The sequence below is a fragment of the Euprymna scolopes genome, chromosome 3 (assembly GCF_053919585.1).
Source record: "Euprymna scolopes isolate OS-2025 chromosome 3, ASM5391958v1, whole genome shotgun sequence".
Taxonomy (NCBI): domain Eukaryota; kingdom Metazoa; phylum Mollusca; class Cephalopoda; order Sepiida; family Sepiolidae; genus Euprymna; species Euprymna scolopes.
In genome coordinates, this window is record NC_136484.1 from 31,170,006 (window position 1) to 31,195,622 (window position 25,617).

The 25,617-nt window shown below is 33.0% G+C and overlaps 1 protein-coding gene across 1 annotated transcript in view; it reads right to left on the reverse strand.

Moving 5' to 3' along the window:
- Positions 1–25,617, reverse strand: part of LOC145254514 (tetratricopeptide repeat protein 39B-like) — a 222,230-nt gene that overhangs the window by 99,684 nt on the left and 96,929 nt on the right. Inside the window, exon 3 of the mRNA XM_080113043.1 lies at positions 17,044–17,154. Within this exon, the coding sequence (XP_079969169.1) occupies positions 17,044–17,154 (111 nt within the window). The remainder of the gene's footprint in view (positions 1–17,043; positions 17,155–25,617) is intronic.

Here is a 25,617-nt window from a genome sequence, read left to right on the forward strand (position 1 = left end):
AACAATACTCACACACACAAAATGGTTCAACAATACTCACACACACAAAATGGTTCAACAATACTCACACAAAATGTGTCAACAATACACACACACACAAAATGTTTCAACAATACTCACACACACAAAATGGTTCAACAATACTCACACACACAAAATGGTTCAACAATACTCACACACACAAAATGGTTCAACAATACTCACACACACACAAAATGTTTCAACAATACACACACACACACAAAATGTTTCAACAATACACACACACACAAAATGTTTCAACAATACACACAAAATGTTTCAACAATACACACACACACACAAAATGGTTCCACAATACTCACACACACAAAATGGTTCAACAATACACACACACACAAAATGTGTCAACAATACACACACACACACAAAATGTGTCAACAATACACACACACACACAAAATGTGTCAACAATACTCACACACACAAAATGGTTCAACAATACTCACACACACAAAATGGTTCCACAATACTCACACACACAAAACGGTTCAACAATACTCACACACACAAAACGGTTCAACAATACTCACACACACAAAATGTTTCAACAATACACACACACACAAAATGGTTCAACAATACACACACACACAAAATGGTTCAACAATACACACACACACAAAAATGGTTAAACAATACTCACACACACAAAAATGGTTCAACAATACTCACACACACAAAATGGTTCAACAAAACTCACACACACAAAATGGTTCAACAAAACTCACACACACAAAATGGTTCAACAAAACTCACACACACAAAATGGTTCAACCAAACTCACACACACAAAATGGTTCAACAATAATCACACACACAAAATGGTTCAACAATAATCACACACACACAAAATGTGTCAACAATACTCACACACAAAATGGTTCAACAATACTCACACACACAAAATGGTTCAACAATACTCACACACACAAAATGGTTCAACAATACTCACACACACAAAATGGTTCAACAATACTCACACACACAAAATGGTTCAACAATACTCACACACACAAAATGGTTCAACAATACTCACACACACAAAATGGTTCAACAATACTCACACACACAAAATGGTTCAACAATACTCACACACACAAAATGGTTCAACAATACTCACACACACAAAATGGTTCAACAATACTCACACACACAAAATGGTTCAACAATACTCACACACACAAAATGGTTCAACAATACTCACACACACAAAATGGTTCAACAATACTCACACACACAAAATGGTTCAACAATACTCACACACACAAAATGGTTCAACAATACACACACACACAAAATGGTTCAACAATACTCACACACACAAAATGGTTCAACAATACTCACACACACAAAATGGTTCAACAATACTCACACACACAAAATGGTTCAACAATACTCACACACACAAAATGGTTCAACAATACTCACACACACAAAATGGTTCAACAATACTCACACACACAAAATGGTTCAACAATACTCACACACACAAAATGGTTCAACAATACTCACACACACAAAATGGTTCAACAATACTCACACACACAAAATGGTTCAACAATACTCACACACACAAAATGGTTCAACAATACTCACACACACAAAATGGTTCAACAATACTCACACACACAAAATGTACGCCTTAATGCAGATATTTTTTTTCTTCATTAATATCTAAAACATCTGTGCTTTCTTTTATTTGTGTGTGTTAAAAAATCCAGATATTTACATATTTTTTTTCTTTTTAGATCGTTAGGAATGAATAGAGTAATTTCAGGGGAAATTGTGCCATTACTAACCAGCAGAGTTTTATTGGTAAACCAAGGAAAGAGTCTATTAGATGTATGGAAGTGAAACCTAGTCAGTGAGCGTTGAGGACATGTGTTGCATGGAGAGAAATGATATGAGGATGATACGATGGGTGTGTAATGAAAGTCTTAAAGACAAGTTTAAATCTGATGGCGTTAAATGTATGCAGACCAGATTACTTTGATGGTATGTTCACATTGAAAGAATGTAACAGTGTTTTGGTTAGTATATGTAAAGCAATTGAGGTAGCAAGATCAGTTGACGAAGAAAGACTAAGGAAAATGATAAGGATGGATTTGATTGTATATCTACCCGATTTGCAATATGATGACTCTTGTATCAAAAAGCTTCTGCTGCCGTAATACAGTGCTTCAGCTCTATTTTCTCTGAGAGGGGTTCACCTAAAGAAATCTTAATCAACAACAATACAGCTTCATTTAACAGCAATAGGTTCAGAATGTTTGTTGAAAGCTGGGATGTCCAACTGTGTTTCATATGTGCATATGTACCATCAGCAAATGGTATTGTCGAGAGGTCGCATAGATAAATAAAACAGATTGCTGCTAGGAAGGGAGGCACTGCTAAAGAGGCGATTCATTGGCATAATATCACGCCAAAAGAAGACGTCTATAGTGTGATGGCTCTAGCGAATGCACTATATTGGTATGAAGTGAAAGGCATCGATGAAGCCCTTCCGTTGCTACCAGAAGCATGGAATTTTCTGAACTTATTTCTTTTTTCATGTTGTTACCAACACATTACACACACACTTTCTTGATCTAAATATTCTAATTTTGGAACTTGAGTCAAACAAACAGATAAATGCCACGTATATATATATATATATATATATATATATATATATATATATATATATATATATATACATACACACACACTAGCCAGCCGCCCAGCATTGCCTGGTCATAAAATGAACTTAATATGATATTTTAAATTATGTAGATTTTGTATTTATTAATTATTATAGAGCCATATCTATTGATTATTATATTGTACCCAATATATAGTGATTTAAAAAGTAAAAAAAAGAAAAAAAAACTTGGTACTATCAGCTAGAATCGAAACCAAAACATTTAGCTCGCTGGCATTATTCATTACCATCTGTCCATATGCATATCAAAACTTTAATGCAGTTAAATGTATAAATGTGTATTTGTGCATGCATAGAAGATATGCATTTAATTGAATCACGCCTGCAAAATTCCAATTTTTTTTTTATCAGCTAAAAACCAAATTGAATTTATTTCACAGATCCAAATCCCCTATATATCAAATCTGTGACCCAAAATTGACAGAGTTGTTTGGTAGAGACCGTTCTGTACACAGAGAGATACGGTCATATATATATATATATATATATATATATATATATATATATATATATAAAGTAATTGTTATGTGATAATTATCTACCCTATTTCGAGATTATACATGGACTCTTCTAGGCACTATGTATAGAGAAGCTTACGATGAAATGTTGAGGCGGTCTCATCAGTTTTTCTGTAACATTATTCAGTACCTCTGTAAATATACACTTTTGGAAATCTATGAGTGTTATCTTAATTATCTACCCTTCAAGATCACAAGAGTAATGTAAATGATATTTCAAACTTAAGCGTGACTAACAATCAACACTAATACAAATGCTTGGCTGAAACTAGAAAAACAACACCTTTACTTAAGCCTGAAAAATATTTAACTATAAAAACAAATTCCTTCTGCCTGAGATAATAAAGGATGCTGAAAAAAAAAATATATATATATTGATTAACTATTAAATTAAATACTTAATGAACCCAACTTGCAATCATCTATATTGCAAACTAGCAGGGACACTCGACATTACCAGAGATTGATTGAGGATGAACGAACGTTCAACACCATGCTTTTATTGTCATCGAAATCAGTGAAAATCAATTGATTGCCTGCTTTGGTTGAAGATCCACCGTGACATACTTGGAGGAAACTTCACATGTCTTCCCACAGTAGCTTAGTCCATAATACATTGTAGTCTACATTGCACTGTAGAGAACCTATTGTTGATTTTATAAAATTATTTCTATATAATGGTGCGAATTAAAGTTTAAAATTAAAAAATCAAGTATCATGGTTCAATTGTGCCATGAACAGAAACATTCCTTTCGAACATGTCTCTGTCTTATTATTGTTGATTTTATGTGCCAGGCTCTTCTGCTTGTGTGGTGATAAAACTTCTCCAATACACTTGAATGTTAGACTTTATAAGGTGATGTGTCCAAAATCGGACTGTTTCTTCTTTAATCGAGTACTTTGGTTATTGATTAATGATTTTTTTAATATTTATCAGAGGCATTCCGATACAAAACAGATAGAAACATACAGTACCGTATGAAATTTCATAAAATCGGCCAAGCCATTTGACAGTTCGTAGGGCATGAACTGACACACACACACTAAGTGCTTTTTATATATAAGTAGAAATAATGTAAGCACACAGATGTCATGTAATTGCTGTCTAATCATTGAAATGATCATTAAAAAGCATTAAAAATAGCATCATCAAATATGTGGTTGGAGGGTTGAATGACATAGTTCAACAAACTATCGTTAGATGTTTTGGCATATCAATCCTTTTGGAGATTTTTATGATGAAGCACACTATTGTATACACTTAAATTGAACAGAACTAATTTACCGTTAGCCAATGGGAAATTATTGCGCAATAGTTTTCTTAACAGTATTAGTCATTAAGTAATCACAAAAGGTTCGACTTTTTATATCAGAATGAATCACCACTTACCAAAACCAAAAGCCATTCAAGGATAAAGATTAATGAGATTGACAATTAAATAATGAACAATATTATGCGGAAAGGGTAAAATTTTGATTACTTAAATATTTGTTGACAAACATGTTGTAGTCAGCAAGAAAGTAATCCTGTAGCCAGGGTTGGATCAAATACTGACTTTTAATAATTGAAATACAAATACAAATACTTTCGTTAAGGTTACCAGAAATACAAATACAAATATTTTTATTCCTAACTCTAAAAATACAAATACAAATACAAATACTAACGCTAAAAATACAAATACTTTTATTCCTCAATCTCAAAATACAAATAAAAATACAATAACTGATTTAAACAATCTGAAAATATGCGAAGAAAAGAAGAAAAAAGAAGAAATATTTCCTTCCAAATTTGACATCTACATTACACTCTATATCATGTCCTCATTGCATTTTATCATCATTAGAGCTCTGAAAGTTTCCGGGCCAAGTTTGGCTCGCTCTGGGGTATAAAAATTACCAGCCTTGCTGAAAACTCTTTCAGATGGTGCCGATGTTGCACAGCACCCTAGAATATTTCTGGCGAAAGGCTTCAAAATCTTGAAGCTCTTGTTTTCCCGCCAATACCTCAGTGGGTTGACGTCAAAAGCCAGAACACATTCTTCTAAGTAGGAATCGAGTTCTGCCTTTACCGCTGTAGTGTCGCTTATTGATGGACTTACATTTAGCTTCCCAACTAGTGGCATGTAGGCAAAAAGACGAGGGCGTTTTGCATTCATGTCAGCCTCGTCTTGATTTGTGTTCACGGTCACGAAAAACTTCCTCTCTTGAACTGTGTTCTTCAAAGACAACTGAGTTGACTGCGAAATAATTAGGTCCACAATCTTCGAAATATTTTTATTTTTCATTTTTTCACATGACAGCCATGACAGCTTAAACCTGGGGTCCATGACAGCTGCAGCAATGACATCAGTCCTATCAAGAAACGGATGCAATCTCTTTTTGATAGAAGACTGTAGTGCATTAGCCAAGTTTAAGCAGTAGGTTGGTTTACTTTCCATGAATAGTTTGAGGCTGTGTTCAAGGCCAAATACAACTGGTGCAACGCAAGAAAGTGTCACCATGTTTTCTCCTTCCACTTGCGACATTGCCTCTTGGAATGGGTCCAAAATTTGCACCACTTCTTTTAGCATTGCTATTTCCACTACGTTCAATTCTCGTATGTTCTTGCGCGATCCTAGGAGACAAATAGCTGAGTTGACGCCATTGACATCTTTGAGAACTGACTTAAGCATAGTCAGTTGAGAGCTCCATCTAGTAGCATTAGCAGCCTGCAGTGAAATCCCAATATTTTCCAAGAACGGTGCTGCCACAGTAGATCGCCGTATTGCAGCTACAATACTACAGCACTTGTGTATCACAGTTGCAATTGCGCTGCATCTGACACTGGGATCATTGAAGGCATCTCGTATGCAGATTTGTTGTGTGTGTGCAAAGCAACTGGACCGATCCGGTGGAAGAAGGGCAAGGACTTCATTCAGATCAAGTTCTTCTTCCAAAATATCAAGTTCTTCTTCCAAAATATCAATGTTATCTATGTCTCCATTTTCCTTGATACTTTCATTTTTCACTTCATTTCCATATAATCCTGGTAGACATATATCAAATGCTCTCACCATAGACGAAGCATTGTCTGCAACCACTTTCCTCACTTTGCCACGAATTCCAAATTTAGTCACTACATCCTCATACGCTGTAGCAATATTTACAGCTGTGTGTCGCCCCTCAAACTTATCACAAGCAATGACCCGCGACTTCAGCTCCCATGATGAGTTGATGAAGTGTACGGTGACACCAAGAAAAGATACCATTTTCCGATTTGTCCAGAGGTCTAGTGTCAGGTAAATAAGACTGAGGTTTTCAAATTCGTTTATCAATTGCGACTTAATGTCATTTGCTCTCTGCAGGAGTAAACTGCTTCTAAGTGTGGTTCTGCTTGGGAACACGAAGCGTGGTTCTGCTTCATGTAGAAGAGCTCTAAAAGTGTTACTTTCCACAATACTCAATAGCCGCACTGATGAGCTGTAAATAGCGAAACTACCATATGTGGATGAGATGACTTTATATATATATATATATATATATATATATATAAAGGGTGCTCAATAAAAATGGCACTTGTACAAATGGCAAAAGTGAATAAATAAGTAAAAATGGCACATTAACAACGGAAAAGTAGGACCATTCGAGAAGTGCTGGCTAATCTCTCATTTCTCTAAAACTTGGTTAAGTTAGGTTCAATTTCTGTAGAAGTACCGACAAAATAATTATAATGTTTTACTTAATAATTATTTTATAGATATTTATTTGTAATAATCTGAAAAAGCCCAAATAAAATTTTACCACTGCCATATTTACCTGAATTTAATTAATTTTTTAAAATCTTGAAAATAGAAACTTAATTCAACGATTTAATCGCTGGCAGCCGCTGCTTTTAATTTTTCTGTACTAAAATAATTTTTATTTGTTAAAAACATGTTATTGTACAGAAAATTGTCAAAATTGATCTATAAATGTTCATTTACAAATAAGTAAATGAAACGTTTAATAATAATAGGAATGTTGGGTAAAGATCATTTAGAACACATATTAACATTTTGAAATATAAAAACAATTAAGAGTTGCAGCATGTTAAAATTATACGGTCGATAGATAATTAAGTCCTACTGCATTTGGTATAAGTAATTTATTTTGTTTGTTTTTTGTTTAAAGATTAGGATATTTATTGAGTGGATTTTTAATTATTTTATCATAGTTTTATGATTTGCAAATACGTAAAATTAGGGAGATAAGATTTTTGGTGTAGAACATATTTTTGCCTAATGCATACTTATATCAAAGAGTTTTCTTGTTAATTTATTTGGAAGTGATATTTTCACCTGTGTACTTTTAGGGACAAGCACCAGGATAACATTAAGAAGTTTGTCAAATTAAAATGAAATTATATCTATATTTTAAAGTAGATGAGAACCCTCAGCTATCCCTCCTAAAAATGTAATTCTACTTTTTTTCAAAAGATTACTTGTGAACATCTAGAAAAGGAATATTTTATAATTTAAATTAAGTAATTAGTTTCGCATATAAATTATACATAAAATGATCCTTCATTTTCGGGCCATCATAACTTTTTAGGGTAGTTAACTTTTTTCTATCTCTAAGTCTGACTGGCAAAATTGTAAAACCAAATGAAATTGCCTTAAAAAGTAAAAGGCACAGAATTTATCTCCCATAGCCAAAAATATATACCCCAATTTAGAAGAATTTTTCTTTCATCGACCAAGGACAGACTAGATAAAGTTAGGTCATCAGAGCAGGTACTACACTTTAATGTAAGCATTGATTGACAACGGGGACAGATTACATAAAAGAGATGTTTATAAATGTTTTTTTTACGATTATGATATTAATAACCATTTGGAGTTACAATCTATTTAGTATTACACATGAAATCTGAAGAAAACACTTACAATGAGTAAACATGCGAGTATAATTGACAGATTTCTAAGATGACAGCATAATTGAAAAGTAGTTGGTTATTATCTTAGACTCCACATCTACTTACCATTTTTACTCGTGCCATTTTTTCCATACCATATTTATTGGTACAATTTGTAAATAAGTTTCTATTTGTCAATCATATTCTTAAAAGAATTATGTCAGTCGTCAGAAGACCAACTTTACTCAGGGGATTGGGGGTATCAATTTAAAATATCTCTAAAATATTGACAAATTTAATTTTAGTCATAACTCTAAAACTAGACTTTGTTTTCAAGAACAATCTATGTGTCATTATTAAGGCAAATGTGTCTATTAATCCAAGATAGTTAGAAAATCTATAATTATTGACTTTTAATTAAACTTTTGGGACTACTCAGGAAAAAGTATATGAATACTTAAAAATATTCATTTTAAATACAACTTTAAATAGCTATAGTTATAAGTTTTCAAATTTCTATAAATTGAAAATAAATTAATTCAATTAATTTCAAAACACTACTTTTAAAGAATTTCAAACGAAAAATACAAGAATTAATTATTTCAGAGGAAATATACTCAGTGACCTAATTGGCAGGGACAAGGCGCCAGCACTAAAAAATGTCCCCAAAATGGTTTCATACTCAACTGTGAACTCTTTGAAAGGGTCCATATAGACATTTAGTAAGTAACTGTGAAACCGGATTAAACATTTAGGTGTGAGATTCGCTTAGTGCGAGAGGGTGTAAATCCATGAATGGGAGTGGGAGGTCAAAAGTTGTTTTTTTTAAATCTACAAGTTTAGACATCCAAACAACTGTTTAAATTACTTTATTATAACTTTTTCTTTAATAATCCATATTTAATAAATATTTATATAAAATTATCCGAAAAAGGCCAAATTTGAAGCATAAATTTGAAAAAAAAAACAAACAAAAATTTTGAAAGCCAAACTGCTTCAAAAAAAGCCAAATTCGCGAAATTTGGCCTTAAAAAAGCCAAGCTGGCAACCCTGAATTGAAGCTACTTGACTCACAGACTTATCGTCACTCAACTAGCAGCAGCGTGTGTGACTGGAAGTGGACAGGGCTGGTAGACTGGTACATGTACGCAACATGTATGTGAACAGGGTTGGATCAAATACTGACTTTTAACAATTGAAATGCAAATACTTTCGTTTAGGTTACCAGAAATACAAATACTTTTACTCCTAAGTCTAAAAATACAAATACAAATACATTTATTCCTAAATCTAAAAATACAAATACAAATACAATTACATTAAAATTGTATTTAAATACAATTGAAATACAAATACAATTGTATTTGATCCAACCCTACCTGTAGCATTGTGTTCTATAGATAAGTATGATTTGAAATCAACCTAACTAATATTATATGCCACACATAATTAGGCTAATCATGCATTTACAAAGTCCATTCAATTTAACTTAGCATACGTGATTTCAAAGATAGCAAAGCTTTTCAATTGTTAAACACATGTTCTGATGGTATTGGAAAATACACAGGCTGTACATACTGTGATTATCTCATTTAATAGAAATGCACACATAGCTACCATTAATTAGTACCTTTGTTTAATCCATCTTCAACAACATTCTCTGGGTCAAATGTAGGTTTTTAGTGACACACGTGTTTTAAAGTCGATCAAATGTTGGTTTAGGATGATTAGCAATCAGTGCGACCGATCATCGTTAAATGATAAACATGTAAATAATTTATGAATTCATTCACGAACAAACTTTCAACCAATGAGCAGATTATCTACATAACATTGGCTTCTTTTTCTTTTATAGATAAAATCTATTGCAGTCATTCTTTAGTGAAGATTGCAATGATAAAATAAAATCACAAGAATACAATATTTTATGAAAAGAAACTCAACTAAATAACAAACATCAAATTCTATCCAGCTAACAAAATAATGTTTCTACAACATTCCAAAAAGAATGTTGTCACAAATTTTTGTAGGTTTCTGGCATTATAGTCCCTTAATTTTGTAGGTTATCTGAAAGTACATCTTTTAAACTCCTCGGCATAACGTTCACAGGAAACATAAGTTGGAACAATTACATTAAGATCATTGCCAGGACTGCTGCGGAGAAGGTAGGTTCTCTCTACTATGCTAGAAAACTACTAACGCCCGAAAGTATCCTGTACATCTATAAGGCCACCATTCGCCCATGTATGGAGTATTGTTGTCATATTTGGGCTGGTGCATCTGCTACTAGTCTCTCGCTCTTAGACAAGGTTCAAAAGAGAGTCGCCAACCTGATAGGTCCTGAACTGTCATCTAAGCTTCAGCCTCTGTCCCATCGATGAAATGTAGCATCCCTCTGCCTGTTCTACAATTACTTTAACTGTGAATGCTCCGACGAACTGCAAGCACTTGTACCCCCTCGACGTAAGTACCCCCGACAAACCCAACAAGCAGCTAAATCCCACTCCTTCACAGTAGAGATCCCTAGATGTAAGAGGGCCTTCTAAAAGGTTGCTAGCACTATAGTCCCTTAATTTTGTAGGTTGCCTGCATCATAGCCCCTTAATTTTGTAGGTTACTTGCATTATAGCCCCTTAATTTTGTAGGTTGCCTGCATCATAGCCCCTTAATTTTGTAGGTTGCCTGCATCATAGCCCCTTAATTTTGTAGGTTGGCTGAATCATAGCCTCTTAATTTTGTAGGTTGCAAACATCATAGTCCCTTAATTTTGCAAACATGCTATCTTGTAAAGTTGCATTAATATTCCTTTTTAGACTAGAATAAAAAATAGAAATAAAACTTTAAATATGGGCGTGGGGAGAAAGAGAGGAGAATGAACTTAATGTTAAGGAAAATATTTTCGTTTGACACTTTATATTTACGACTGACCAAATATCAAATGTATGCATCTTTCTAAAAATGTAAAAGCATTTTAACCTAACAATTCCTTACAGTGATGAAACACGGACGCCTCTGTGTAGTGTAATTGCCATGAATAAATTTTTAGACGTAGCAGTTGCTGAGACAAGCACTACCATTGTACTTATTCATAAACTGGCATATCTGTTAAGATATTCATCTTGGATGACTAAAAATAAGTCTTATTTCAATGTTATCTATAAGAATAATAATGAAATGAAGGCACTTGTTATTTTACCATCTAATTTACATACTTGTTTGTGGTCTGTACAAATACTACCTAAATTAGATGGCAAAACTGATAAAAGTGAATCACGTTTCCTCTAAATGCTCACAAAGATATCAAGAAATATTAGAGAGTGGTCGAATCAAGAGAAATATATAAATATCTAAGTGAGAAATTTGTAACTTGTTCAATCAATTACAAATTGTGGTTGATTAAAACAGAATTTTTCTTTTTAAACATAACTTGATCCCAAATCTAAGGTACATTTTAGTATGTATTTTTATGTGATTAAAAGACAAAAAAAAAAGCCTTGAGCAAACAAACATTAATTGATTCGGCTTTCATATATATATATTATTTATAGCGTTTTAATTATGAAAAAGAATCAGACACGTTTTTCAAGACGCTGCCTTTTGTTTTTATCAAAGAGATCAAATTCAATTCTTTTTCAAACGTGATGTATACTGACAAGTGTTTGAAATATAAAACTGTTGGTCCACTTTGGATTGAACATATTCCATCATGTATCACTTTTTTCTTTTTATCTATCTATCTATCTATCTATCTAAGTGAAAGTGTGTGTGTGTGTCTCTGTCTGTGTTCATTTCCCTATGCAATAACTCTGTCAATTTTCAGTCTACAGACTCGAAAGTTGACATACAGGGTATTGAGATTTGGGAAAATCTTTGTAATCCGTTTTCGGCCAGAAATTTGGCTGTTAAGGGGTCAAAGTTCAACGATTTGACCTTTGAGAACTCTACCAAACTCCTCCGATAATTTTGGGTATAAACACTTTAAATTTTAGATATAGGTTCCTTGGACATGGATCTAACTTAATAACTTGATTTGAGCCTAAAACAATAAATGTTAAGGGATCATAATAGGGGTCAAATTTTTAAAAAGATTTGACCTCGACGGTCTATACCAAATTACTCAGACAATTTCTGGTCTAAACATTTGAAATTTTACATAAAGGGTATTCAGAGATAGGGCAAACTTTATAATCGGTTTGGGTTGAAAATTTGAGTTACCAATATATAAATGTATGTATGTTTAAAACTTTCACTGGAGGTGACGACTTTTCACAAGCTCATTATCTATTTGAAGCTCGACCCTTCAGGCAACAAATACCGAAAAATTGGCTAAAACCATTAATTTCTTCACCCTCAATTGGGCACTTTTCTACAGGGAGGGGTCGATTTTTTCACCGATATTTTCGAGAGTCATCCCCTCTTTTCGATTGTCTAGCCTTAATTTAAACCTACGTCACTTTCGGTTTGACGGTGGTCGTAACAGCAAAGACGTCACGTTTTTTCCCCGTTCTTTTCATCCTTCACAGTACGGGTTCGAGCCTGCCTTCCTACTACCACTTTTGTTTTTTTTTTGCTCAACATACCCCTCTAAACACCCGGGCAACGCCGGGCTGAAATGCTAATATATATATATATATATATATATATAAAAGTGAAATTGTCTCTCTGTTGGTGTGTGTCTGTGTGTGTACATTTCCCTACCAAAATACTCTCAATTTTCAGCCTCCAGACTGGAGATTTGACATAAGGGGTATTGAGATTTGGGAAAATCTTTTTTATTGGTTTTCAGCCAGAAATTTGGTTGTCAAGAGGTTAAAGTTCAATGATTTGACCTTTGAGAACTCTACCAAACTCCTCTACCATTTTTGGGTCCGAACACTTGAAATTTTAAATGTAGATTACTTGGACATGGATAAAACTTTTTAATTTGATTTGAGCCCAAAACAATAAATATTAAGGGGTCAAAATTGGTGTCAAAGTTAAAAAAATTTGACCTTTGCGGTCTCTACCCAATTATTCAGCAAATTTTTGGTTTAAACATTTGAAATTTTACATAAAGTGTATTCAGACATAGCTTTTTAATCGGTTTTTGGCCGAAAATTTGGCTGCCAAGGGGTCAAAGTTCAAAAGATTTGACCTTTTGTTTCTAGCAAACTATTCAGCCAATTTTGGGTCTAAACATTCGAAATTTTACATAAAAGGTATTCAGACATGCATCAAGCTTTTTTAATCAGTTTTGGGGCAAAAATTTGGCTGCCAAAAGGTCAAAGTTGAAAGAGTTGACCTTTGCAGACTCTACTAAACTTCTGTCAATTTTGGGTCTAAACACTTGAAATTTTTTATGTAGGTTCCCGGGTCAAATTTTTTAATATATATAAACATATGTACATAAAGTTATGAACAGTACATAGGACCCGAGCAAAGCTGGGCTGAACTGCTAGTATATATATATATATATATATATATTTATATACATTAGCAGGAAGATTCAACGTTGCCCAGGAATGAATGATGATCAGTGAATGTTTCACCCTCCCATATTTTATGGTCATTGAAATCCTCCTTGCAATTACTTGGTCCACAATAAATTGTAGTTTACATTCCACTGTAGAGAACCTACTGTTTAGTTTATAAAATTATTTTTTATATAATGGCGTGAATTAAAGTTTAAAATGCAAACATCATGATTCAATTGTGCTCTAAACAGAAACATCCATTTCGAACACGCCCCTGTCATATCAAAGTACCTCCTGCTGATTTTATATGGCAGGCCTTTCAGCTTATGTGGTAATAAAACTTCTCAAATGTACTTGTGATGTTAGGTTGTATACGGCGTTAACTTTAATCAAAATCACCTGTTCCATCTTTCATTGGATTTTTTCAATTATCGATACTTATCGAAGACATTGCGATAAAACCTATCTAAAATAAAGTACATTTGTGTGAAATTTCAATAAAATCGGCCTAGCTGTTTATGAGTCCATAGGGAATAAACTCATACATACAAAATTCCTTTCATTATATATATATAATATATACAGACAAAGTTCCTTTTTTATATATATATATATATATATATATATATATATATATATATATATACAGACAAAGTTCTTTATAGATATATATATACAAAGTTCCTTATATATATATATATATATATATATATATATATATATATATATACAGACAAAGTTCTTTATAGATATATATATATATACAAAGTTCCTTATATATATATATATATATATATATATATATATATATATATATATATATATAATTGCCAAGGCAACCAACACATATTAGCATGTAAAACAAACATAAAAATGATGATGATGATAAAAGGATAATCGAATAATTTTTAAAATCAATAAATTTGTTGTGATCAATGACCCTGATTACAACATTATCCTACGTTAGTTGGGAAACCAACACCAAGAGATTCCAGCTTTTTAATACACACTAACATATGAAATGAACGTTAAATTGAATATGATGATTTAAAGTAATAATACTGATTAACTGAATAAGTTAATGTTAATAAACTAAACTTGTTTATGGAAATAGATTATAAACATCATATTCTTGTTGAAGCATATACAAAAGAATTACATACGCTCTCCAGAGAGCTTCACCACATAACTGAGTACTAGACTTCTGCTCAGAAGGTGATTATTTTATTATATCAACACGTGTGAATTAGCAGGTTGTACTGAAGTACTTGCTGAAGGCATCTGGAAAATAGTTTATTTTTTTTTAGTTTTTTGCATGGAGGTTTCACCATCCTCATACATATAGCACCTGGTATTACAAAATGGTCACTCATCTGGTACAGTCCAGGTTCAATGTCACTTAACTTTGGTGATCTAGCCGTGTGTCAATGTGATTATGTCATGTTGCAATAAATGATAGAGAATTATAATTTAAAAGTGCAAACGTCATCGTCAACCTCCACATTTTTTTAATCTTCTGATAAAAAATGGAGGTCGACAATGACAAGTTAAAAGTGATAGATCAATAAAACGGTGAAATTGTGTCGCTATGTCATCAACTAAACCAAACTTTTACACGTTTTTTATTATTCTTTAACGTTATCATTCTTAGTTACCTTTTAATGTATATACACTAGCAATAGAATCTACAACCAATACAGTGTGATTTTATTTGCATAAACATGTTTAATCTTAAGGTAATAAATATCTTGTTTTATTTTAAACTGCATTTGTTTGTTTATATACGAGCACAGTTTCCATGGAAAAACATCTTTAAAAAAAAAAACAATTTTAATTACAGAAATAATTTCGAGAATGCAGAATTGTATTTAGTAACTTAATTACGAAACACAATTCTATGTTCTCTAAATTATTTCCGGAACAAAAAATATAAGTGTACCACGGCATAAGAAGTCGACTCCATGCTACCATATATGTGATCATAAAACCAGAAAGCAATGTAGTGAAGCTGATAATAAATTGCCCTCTAATTCCAACAGAGACAACCGTCCACGTCAAGCGAATTGTTGTAATCTTGTCTTGTTTGTGGTAGTAAAGAGACGATGGCTTTTCTAAAAGCAAACAAATTCAGAACAAATCCAAAACATTTGGATGCGAACAAATAATCAAGTAATCTTTATCACTGACTATGCAACTAAATTGCAACATTGCTTATGCAAATAAGCTGTTCCGCTAGCCAATCACTGGACAGAACTTACAACAACAAAAAAATAGTGTCTTCGATGTATGGTCATGTTAACGTTTCTTTTATCCTGCTGTCTCGTGTTCCTATTATTGTTGTCCCTCAAATCGCTGTTCTATATTGGCAAGTATTTTTCATATTCTACCATTCTGTGCTCCCGGTAAATTTTCTTTGTTCATCTCTTATGAGCATTGTTCCTTCTGGCAAGTGTCTCCTATATTCTGCTATTTAATATTACCGATGACATGCCATTTTCATTTATAATGTGCCTGTTTCTTGGTTTCATCCGTTTCTGAAGATATTAAACACTCTGGTTTGTTTCTGCGTCTTTGTAACTCAACCTTTAAAGTGACCACATATAAAGTACTATTTTTTTAAAATTAAATATCATTTTTAGTTTCATATATAATTAGCAGGGAGACCCAACGTTGCCCGGGATTGAATGATGATCAACGAATATTTCACACTCCTATATTTTTATTGTCATCGAAATCCATGAAATCGCCTGGGAGGAAGTTTCACATGCCTCCATGCAGTAATTTAGTCCAAAATATGTTATTCTACATTGCACTCTAGAGAATCTACTGTTTCTTTAATAAAATTATTTTGTATAAAATTCTTTGTAGTTAATGAAAAAAATCATTATTATTTAATTATTATTAATTAAGAAATTTATGTGCAGTGTTTGAACCTACAGCAAAAAAAAAAACACGCTATCAACTTACCCACAGTAGAATTTTCATGCCCTGTTGTTCTATCATTGTTGCTAAGCAACGACATGGAAAAGGTGGCTTTACCAATGATAGATAAATTAAAATAATGGTTTCAATTATCGATTATCGGTAATTAGCATCGGCATTATGAGACAAAACCTAATTAAGATCACTCCCAGACTTATACACTCAAGTTCTGTAAATTTTAAAGAAAATCAGTTCAGCCGTTTCGGAGTCTATAAGGAACGAACTCACACACACACACACACACACACACACACACACACACACACACACACACACAAAGTTGCATTTATATAATTGTAGAAATTAAAATTTAAAAAATAAGCATAAAAACCCTTTAAAAATAATTTTCTCCCTTTGTTTTTGTTTTTATAAACTGGCATGTTTAAGTCTTAAAGAATAAACTACTATAAAAACAATATTTATTTTTTTTATTATAAAAAAGATAAAAAAGAAAAAGATAAATGATCTCACCATGGTTCAAGACGTCTTCTGGCTTCACTGAATTTATTGTTTAGAAACAAGTTCAGAACTGTATTCGCCTCTTCTATACTTATATCCAGGTCAATATTTCCATCACAGTTGCTGAAATACAAAAATATTTAAACATCACTTTCATTTTTAATATAAAAAGACACAAAAAATGAAAAAAAATGAACCATAATTTATTGTTATAAATTTAGTCATACCAGTATTTATACTTAAGTTACGACCTATCACCATAACTGATGTTAAAATATTAGGCAGGTAAAGAAGTCATCAAAATTTTATGTTTTACCATTTAACTGAGATTTTGTCAGTTTCTTTTGTTCATTTTCTGTAATTTATGCAAAGATCAAAGTATGTCAATACTAAGCCCCTAAGATCAGAGTGTATCATCTGCGCACAAGGAAATCAAAATCCCAAAATTAAAAAGAATTGTTTTGTTTATATTCGTTTTTTTGTTTTGTTTTCTTTTTACTACTTTGTATTTTAAGGAAGGTAATACGTCTCCAAATAACTATATATCTTATAGCTTTATAGTTTCAAAAATAACTGCAAGATTTTTATGTGAACAGATATTACACTCTAAGCAGACATGTTACAAAACTGTATTCTAATATCGTGATAGAAAACATAGCTAATGCATTGTATTAGCTATGTTTTCTATCATAATAAAACGGTATTACATAACATAACTAAAAAAAAATTGCTCTATATCTATTAAATTTTTTTTATCTTATTTAAAAGGATTGTTTTTTTTTATTGGAGGAGGGCGCACACCCTAAATGGTAAAGTTTAAAAATAAAATAATGTATTCACGTTACTCTCCATATTCCCTAGAATATATTATATATATCCAAAATGATTGGTTCATTAATTTAGGAATCCGTCATATACATAGAAAAAAAAATACTTACTTACATGCATAATTACTTATTATAAACTCGTGAGGAGACCCGGCGTTTGCTGGGTGTTTGTAGGTGTGTGTGTGTAAGGGGGGGGGAAGTAAAGACTAAGCGAATTAATGACCCTGTTTCCATAATAATAAAAAGAAAACGATGTTAAACTCCCCCCAAAAAATCGGAAAAAACGAAAACAGGAAAAAGAAAACATCGAACAAACATAAAACTTCTTTAAAAAAGAAATCGGAAAAACAAAAAGCAAAAATAAGGGGAAAAAAATGATGAACGTGATCGGAAAAACAAAGAAACATAGTGAAAAGCGAAGTACAAAACGGAAGAAAATGGAAACGATGCATTTTTTTTTAGTGTATAAATGTTGGGAAAGAAATGGTAATTAATCAACATAAAAGTAAGCATGGGATAAGAATCAATGTTTGTGGGAATGTCGCTATCGGTTAATTCCGTGGTGCGTTTCACCCAATAGGAAGCATCGAACGGAAAGGCACGGTAAAATTCCATTCTAGTTTTTTAAGCAACTATGAAGTACAGAAAACCGAAACCGGCGTTCGTTCGTAATTGTCCCTTGTGAACAATCATGCAACAGTGTAAATGGGTAGCGGGGAAGGAGGAATTTATTAGGGAAAAGATTTTACTACTTCCAGTTATTTTAACCGATTTTGGCAGGAAAAAATACAGGAATCTATGATTATCGAGGAAGTGGAGAGGTAATAGGCCTATAACACACCTCAGATATTATGCTGCAGTTTGTGCATATTACATTTGCATGAAATATCTTGATTTTTAATCCTATGAAGGTGAAAATCAGAGGGGAAAAAATTAGTTCTTTATATATGGAAAAAATGAGTTCATTTTATATATATAGGGATAGGGATAAATAGTTATTATCCATAGACATGTTTTGCATTTACTAACAATCATTAGTGTGGTTCAAATAACTGTACTGTTGATTGAACGATCTGAAACTTGGACTCAAGTAATTATTAGCTAACTTCAACCCAACATACAGCATAATCGCAGTGGTTCTCGTTAGATCACCAAAATGACATGGATCCTGGTTAATACCAAATGGGTGGCCATTTGGGAATGTTAGACACTGTTTTTCATCTTTCTATGATCAGACGACTAGGAGCAATTAAAGAATTTGATATTCCCTGTAAATTTCCTCCTTCAGAGGAAGCTGGCATAACACACAAAGTTAATACCACACCAGATATTACCAGTTCATTTATTATAAGATTCTTATCTATTCAGCCATCATGGCAGTCATATTAGATATAAGAGAAATAAAACTTATACTTTATTTATGAATATATAAAAAAATGTTCATTCTACTAAGGGAGAGAACTTTTGGGATACTGCTTGATTAGAAAATTTTCAAATTTTTCTCTAAACGCTAGACCTAAATGAGCATTCAATAATTATGTTTTATAAATAAATTTATCCACAAACGTATGTTGCATGTTAACTAACACTCATTAGCGTGGCTTGAATATAACTAGACTGCTGGCTCATCAAACAATCTGAACCTGTCACTTTTCCTGTACTCTCTCTGTCTCTCTCTCTTTCTCTCTCTCTCTCTCTATATATATATATGATAGAGGGACAGAATGAGAGAGAGGAATAGAGAGAAACAGAGAGTGGGACAAAGAGAAACAGAGAGTGGGACAAAGAGAAACAGAGAGTGGGACAAAGAGAAACAGAGAGTGGGAGAAAAAAGGGAGAAAGTGAGAGGGGAGAAAAAGGGAGAAAGAGAGACGAGGAGAAAAAGGGAGAAAGAGAGACGAGGAGAAAAAGGGAGAAAGAGAGACGAGGAGAAAAAGGGAGAAAGAGAGAGGGAGAGGAAGAGAGACGAGGAGAAAAAGGGAGGAAGAGAGACGAGGAGAAAAAGGGAGGAAGAGAGACGAGGAGAAAAAGGGAGGAAGAGAGACGAGGAGAAAAAGGGAGGAAGAGAGACGAGGAGAAAAAGGGAGGAAGAGAGACGAGGAGAAAAAGGGAGGAAGAGAGACGAGGAGAAAAAGGGAGGAAGAGAGACGAGGAGAAAAAGGGAGGAAGAGAGACGAGGAGAAAAAGGGAGGAAGAGAGACGAGGAGAAAAAGGGAGGAAGAGAGACGAGGAGAAAAAGGGAGGAAGAGAGACGAGGAGAAAAAGGGAGGAAGAGAGACGAGGAGAAAAAGGGAGGAAGAGAGACGAGGAGAAAAAGGGAGGAAGAGAGACGAGGAGAAAAAGGGAGGAAGAGAGACGAGGAGAAAAAGGGAGGAAGAGAGACGAGGAGAAAAAGGGAGGAAGAGAGACGAGGAGAAAAAGGGAGGAAGAGAGACGAGGAGAAAAAGGGAGGAAGAGAGACGAGAGAAAAAGGGAGGAAAAGAGACGAGGAGAAAAAGGGAAAGAGAGAGGAGGAGAAAAAGGGAAAGAGAGAGGAGGAGAAAAAGGGAAAGAGAGAGGAGGAGAAAAAGGGAAAGAGAGAGGAGGAGAAAAAGGGAAAGAGAGAGGAGGAGAAAAAGGGAAAGAGAGAGGAGGAGAAAAAGGGAAAGAGAGAGGCTAGAAGGAAAGAAAGAGGCTGGAGATGACATAATTTTGTTTGATTGCAACTAAGCTAGTGCTTATGATATTCACAGTAAAATCTGAACAAACTACCATTTCTGTTGGAACTCATAAAATAAGCCTGTGAGAATTGTCGTATACATTAAAGTATTTTCTCAAATAAAACTGTCATTCTTGTGAGAATTGCTTTACTGGCATTTCAGGTCATCATGATTTATTTTGAATCCCATCTTCGTTCTTATATAATTATTCACTTTTTCAAAATCAGTTAAGAAGTCGTCAACAGATGAATCGGTAAACGTAGATAATCGTGTTTTATTAAGCTGATTTTCTGAATTACCGCAATTGGCGACAGATAAATATACACTGACACTCACTTCTTATAAATAATCATGCAAGTAAAATCTTAGTAATTTTATTTGGAATGAATAAAAAAAAATACTTTTCTATTTTTATGCTTTGTAATTGCCTTTTTCAAAGAGCTTATTTTAGCATTTTCTTTGTACTTAGGAATTCATACTGAGAACGTTGTAATTACATTTGCTTAAACTATACTCTTTACACAAGCAATGTAAACTATTTTAAGAGATGGGAAAATCTACTACTATGAAAATTCCTACAAAGTTACCGAGTATGACAAGTATCCGAAGAAGTCTCAAAAGTACACTGGTTCAAACATAGCAATATCGATTAAAACAAGGACATTAGTCTGACTATTAAATAAATCAGAATGTCCCAATTATTCTAAGGACATTCTAGTAGTGGAAGTTACCATACAAACTTTCCTAGCTATATTTTATTTTCCTCTATAAAATAAGTCCAGAAGCAACTTTTAGTTAAGGAATCGGAGTCTTATTTAATTTAGTAAATAACATGTAATTTAACATTAAAATAGTTGTCTTCAAGAACATACCAACCTCCCAAGGAAGAGAATCAAGATGTTCATTCTTGACTTTCAAGAAAGATCATGTAACACAAAACTTCCTTTCAAATCTACTATAAAAAGGAACGTTTGTCTTTATTTAATGAAGCTTTTATCACAATTCTTTCTTGGTGGATATCAATAGTTATAGTAAAACATGAATTTGATCACCATAAAAATGCATGTGCCAAATACTGTCAATGCATACTCACTACAAATAATTAAAACATTAGTAAATAAATTTGCAAGTTATCAAATTTCTCTACTTTTGACGTAAAGACTGACGATTACCAAATACCATTGATTAGCCATTTACAGCTTTGATACTAACAGGTATTTATGTAAATTTACTCATATACTGCTTAAAATAACTAATGAGGTTGCTGCATATTAATAAACTATTGACCAATTTGTCAACTAAGCGAGCATTACTAATATGTTGTATCTCAATTGCAACTGGAGAAGATCAAATAGAGCATGAGAAATGTGTTAAAAAGTTCTTTGACATTGCATAAATGCCAAAAACTGAGCAACTCAAAATCCACACATTCTACAAACAATATTTCACTGTAGTGACCTGATAAGTGAAGACTACATTCACTTCCAGACCCAGTGATACACACTAAATAAATATCACTTAAACGAGTTTTAGACATGTTTGCATAATATACAAAATGAATCCCAACTTTCAGATTACATTCAGAACCAAACCAAGGCAAAACAGTTTCTGCTATATGCAAATATGTGAAGCATTTAATAATTTTAAACAGCTACTCATCATGGTAACACTACACTGTTCTCAAACATCAAGCCGTACATGATAGAATGCAGTACACGCGATGTTGCACAATCAGCTATATTAAACCATTTCGGCAATCCAATGCATTCATGTCACAAATCCTTAAATCATTATGAGACTCGTTACTCAGTAATTGAGAAAAAGTCTAAGTAGAAGTTGTGAGGAAATGGTTCCATATCCTGTTTGGACAACATTTTACAACTGTGACAGATGAAAGATCAATGACATTCATGATGGATAACTTTGGAAAGTTCAAAATTAAGAAAGATAAGATCAAAAGTCGTCATTTGAAACTGGAAAATACTTGCTATGACATTTGCTACCACCCTGGTGCTACAATGTTATTGCTGATACATTGTTATGCATAATGCAATGCTAGCTTTGTTCCGCCCTTTAAGAAATTACATTATAACCTTCCTCATCCCAGAATCACTACGCTTTAAAAATATGTTCTTCTCACTGGAAGTGAAAGAAACTCGCTTATATTTGTGCCGGATTAAACTATGGTTCCTTTAATAAATATGCAAGATTACTCAATCCTTGGACTAACTTAATGTGAACTTTAAGTGTGTGCTACAATCAAACACATTGGCCTTTTGGTCAAGATCAAAATGTAGTATCTGTTCTTCAGATGCTGCACTTCCATTTCTTGTTCTCTTTCGGTGGAGGATCAGTCCTTCACGAATGAGACAATTTTTTATTTTTGTACCTTTTCTCCACGTTAAAAAACGACCCTGGTGTCTAACTCCGTCCCGTGGGGAGGCATAGTAAATAGGTACAATCAAACACATCAAATAAATATTTTTGTTGCAACAAATAAATTTTCAAAATTTCCTTTGGAAATTCTATTTAAGTATACCTGGTCTAAAACAGTTATTAAGCAACTACAATCTTCTCTCTATGTGAAGTACAAAGCAACATCCATTGAAGATAGGGTTTCTAGTTCATGATGTTTAGCATTACCTTCCACTGTACGAGGTTACCTCCAGTAAGACAATCCCCTTATCACCCTCAAGCCAATGGCCAAGTGGAAAGATAATCATTTGCTTAACACCGAAATCACAGGATCTACTTATAACGTACTGAGAATTAGTACATCTTGAAGTTCTTCACCGTATCAGGTCTATTAATTCCACTGCCTTACATGCAACACTTCATAAAAAGTTCGCATTCCTTCATCTATAAGTCTATCTCTTCCATTCTGGTTGATAAAACCAAAACCTATTTTGTGTGGCAATTTATGAACAAATAAAAAAAGAAGGATTCCTTTGTTCAATAAGTTGGACTATTGAATAAAAATCTAACCAAGGTACATTCTGGCTGTGAATCATCTGCATCACTGCATAACTTAGCACACAGATTACAGTCACTTGTGAGGAAGAAGAATGAACTACATATTATAGAAAGAAGTTGCTCCTGAGGAAGACAACTATTTCAGTACCTGAAAACAATCCTTCTGAGGATCAAAATAATATTGATATTTTGTACAGATTTTGTAAAAAGCCAGGTTTAGAAGAAAAAGTTAATCAGGTTTGGATGGTCAACAATTTTGTAGGTCCCAGAGAACTAGCCATACAGTTAGTAAATTTATTCAGCTCAAATCGATGGTATAATAAGCTCCCTAGATTAGCTCCTTTTAACAAAACTCTTAAAAGAATCCTCACAATTCAAGGATGGTTGTCTAGCATGTTATATTAGTAATAGTGATAATAACAGCACCTGATGCTTAATAAAACTGCTATTCTATAGTAATTATTCTTGTTAATTCATTCCATGCTAAATCATTCAGTGTTAACTTCTTTATAAAGTTAACTGCATTTGAGCCAAATTTTTAACTTACTTAAAAATAACAAGCATTCTTTTTGTCTTCAGCTTTTAGACTCCATAAATAAAAATGCAAATTAAAAAGAAATCTCTTTAAAATTAATTCTGATAGGAAGAGTTAGTTAGTTTGTTGTATAGCATATCAATCCTTTTGAGAGAGAGGGGTTATTTAAGGTTGAAAAATAATACCAATTATAAGAAATTCATTGTATACGATTAATTGAATTAAAGTTATTTTTGCTCATAGCTGTGCAAAACTGCAGGTTGATACCGTTCTCAAAAGTACTAGTGTATAATTGATTAAAATAGATCCAATTAAATTTTAAATTAGCATTGCCGATTCCATAAGCAAGAGTATCCATTAACCCAACAAGGTACAATCATTCTGATATGAAAGCTGCAACAATACAATTAAAAATACTTATAAAAATTAAGACATTTAAAGACTAGCAGGGGCGCCTGGCCTAGTCCGGTTGTAAAATATGCTTAAATATATTTTAATTCATACAGATTTCATATTTATTATAAAGGAGTCAATTTTCTATTGAATATTATATTTTACTCAATATATAGTGCTGATTTTAAAAGTTTTTTTTTTTAAATGACGGGTGCCATCAGCTAGAATCAAAACCAAAACATTTAGCACTCTAGCCATGTTCCCTACTGCTTGAGCTATTGACAGATAGATAAGACTTAAAATTAAATCACTTCAAGCTTTAAATGAATTTGTGCATGTGCAAAAGTAATCGAAATATGTCAGCAAGTTGAAATAAACATTTTGCATTTCAACTTGCCGGCATATTTCTGTGCGCGTTATTCATCTAACCAAAGATTTTACTCGTTATAAACCACCGTTGGTGTAGGATTACTATTTCCTGTTAATTTCGGTGTTATGTGACCAGTAGTTTAAGAATTTATCGGTTAAATATTTTCGTTCAGACACACACATACATGCATCTACTGTTGCAATATTTTTGATGAATAATGGGGGATTCTATTTATAAACGATGGGAGATTCTATTTATAAACGTTGACGATAGGAACTGACGAATCAAATTGAACCACGTTCTGCTATCAACCAATCAGAAACCAGAATTGCTCCATAAAAATTTAATCTTTTTAGCATTCCAGCATATAATTTTTTCATGTCAACACGAGAAGGATCTTTTGTTCTTTGCTTGCAAAATCATAAAGTCCAGAACCTGTACAGAACAGTGACCCACTGAAAATTCTTCATCTCCAGGACTTGTACAGAATAGCTGCCCATTGGAAACTCTCCTGAAATTAAACCTGGCTTCCAATTCAAGAATTTATATACATATCTAATAATTTATGATTAGTTTTTTTTTTTTGAAAAAGAAATCCAATAGAGTGCTCAATTAAAAGGAAAATCCAAAAAATAAGAGCGCATTTATATTTTGTGTACAGAAAGTTGTTAGATGAGACAAGTCATTGGTACCGTCGGTTTCAAGCCCGATAATTAGGACCATTTTAGATATCCATATTAAACTCTCTTCAGCCCATACCCATTGGCCGAAGAGAGCTTGATATGGATA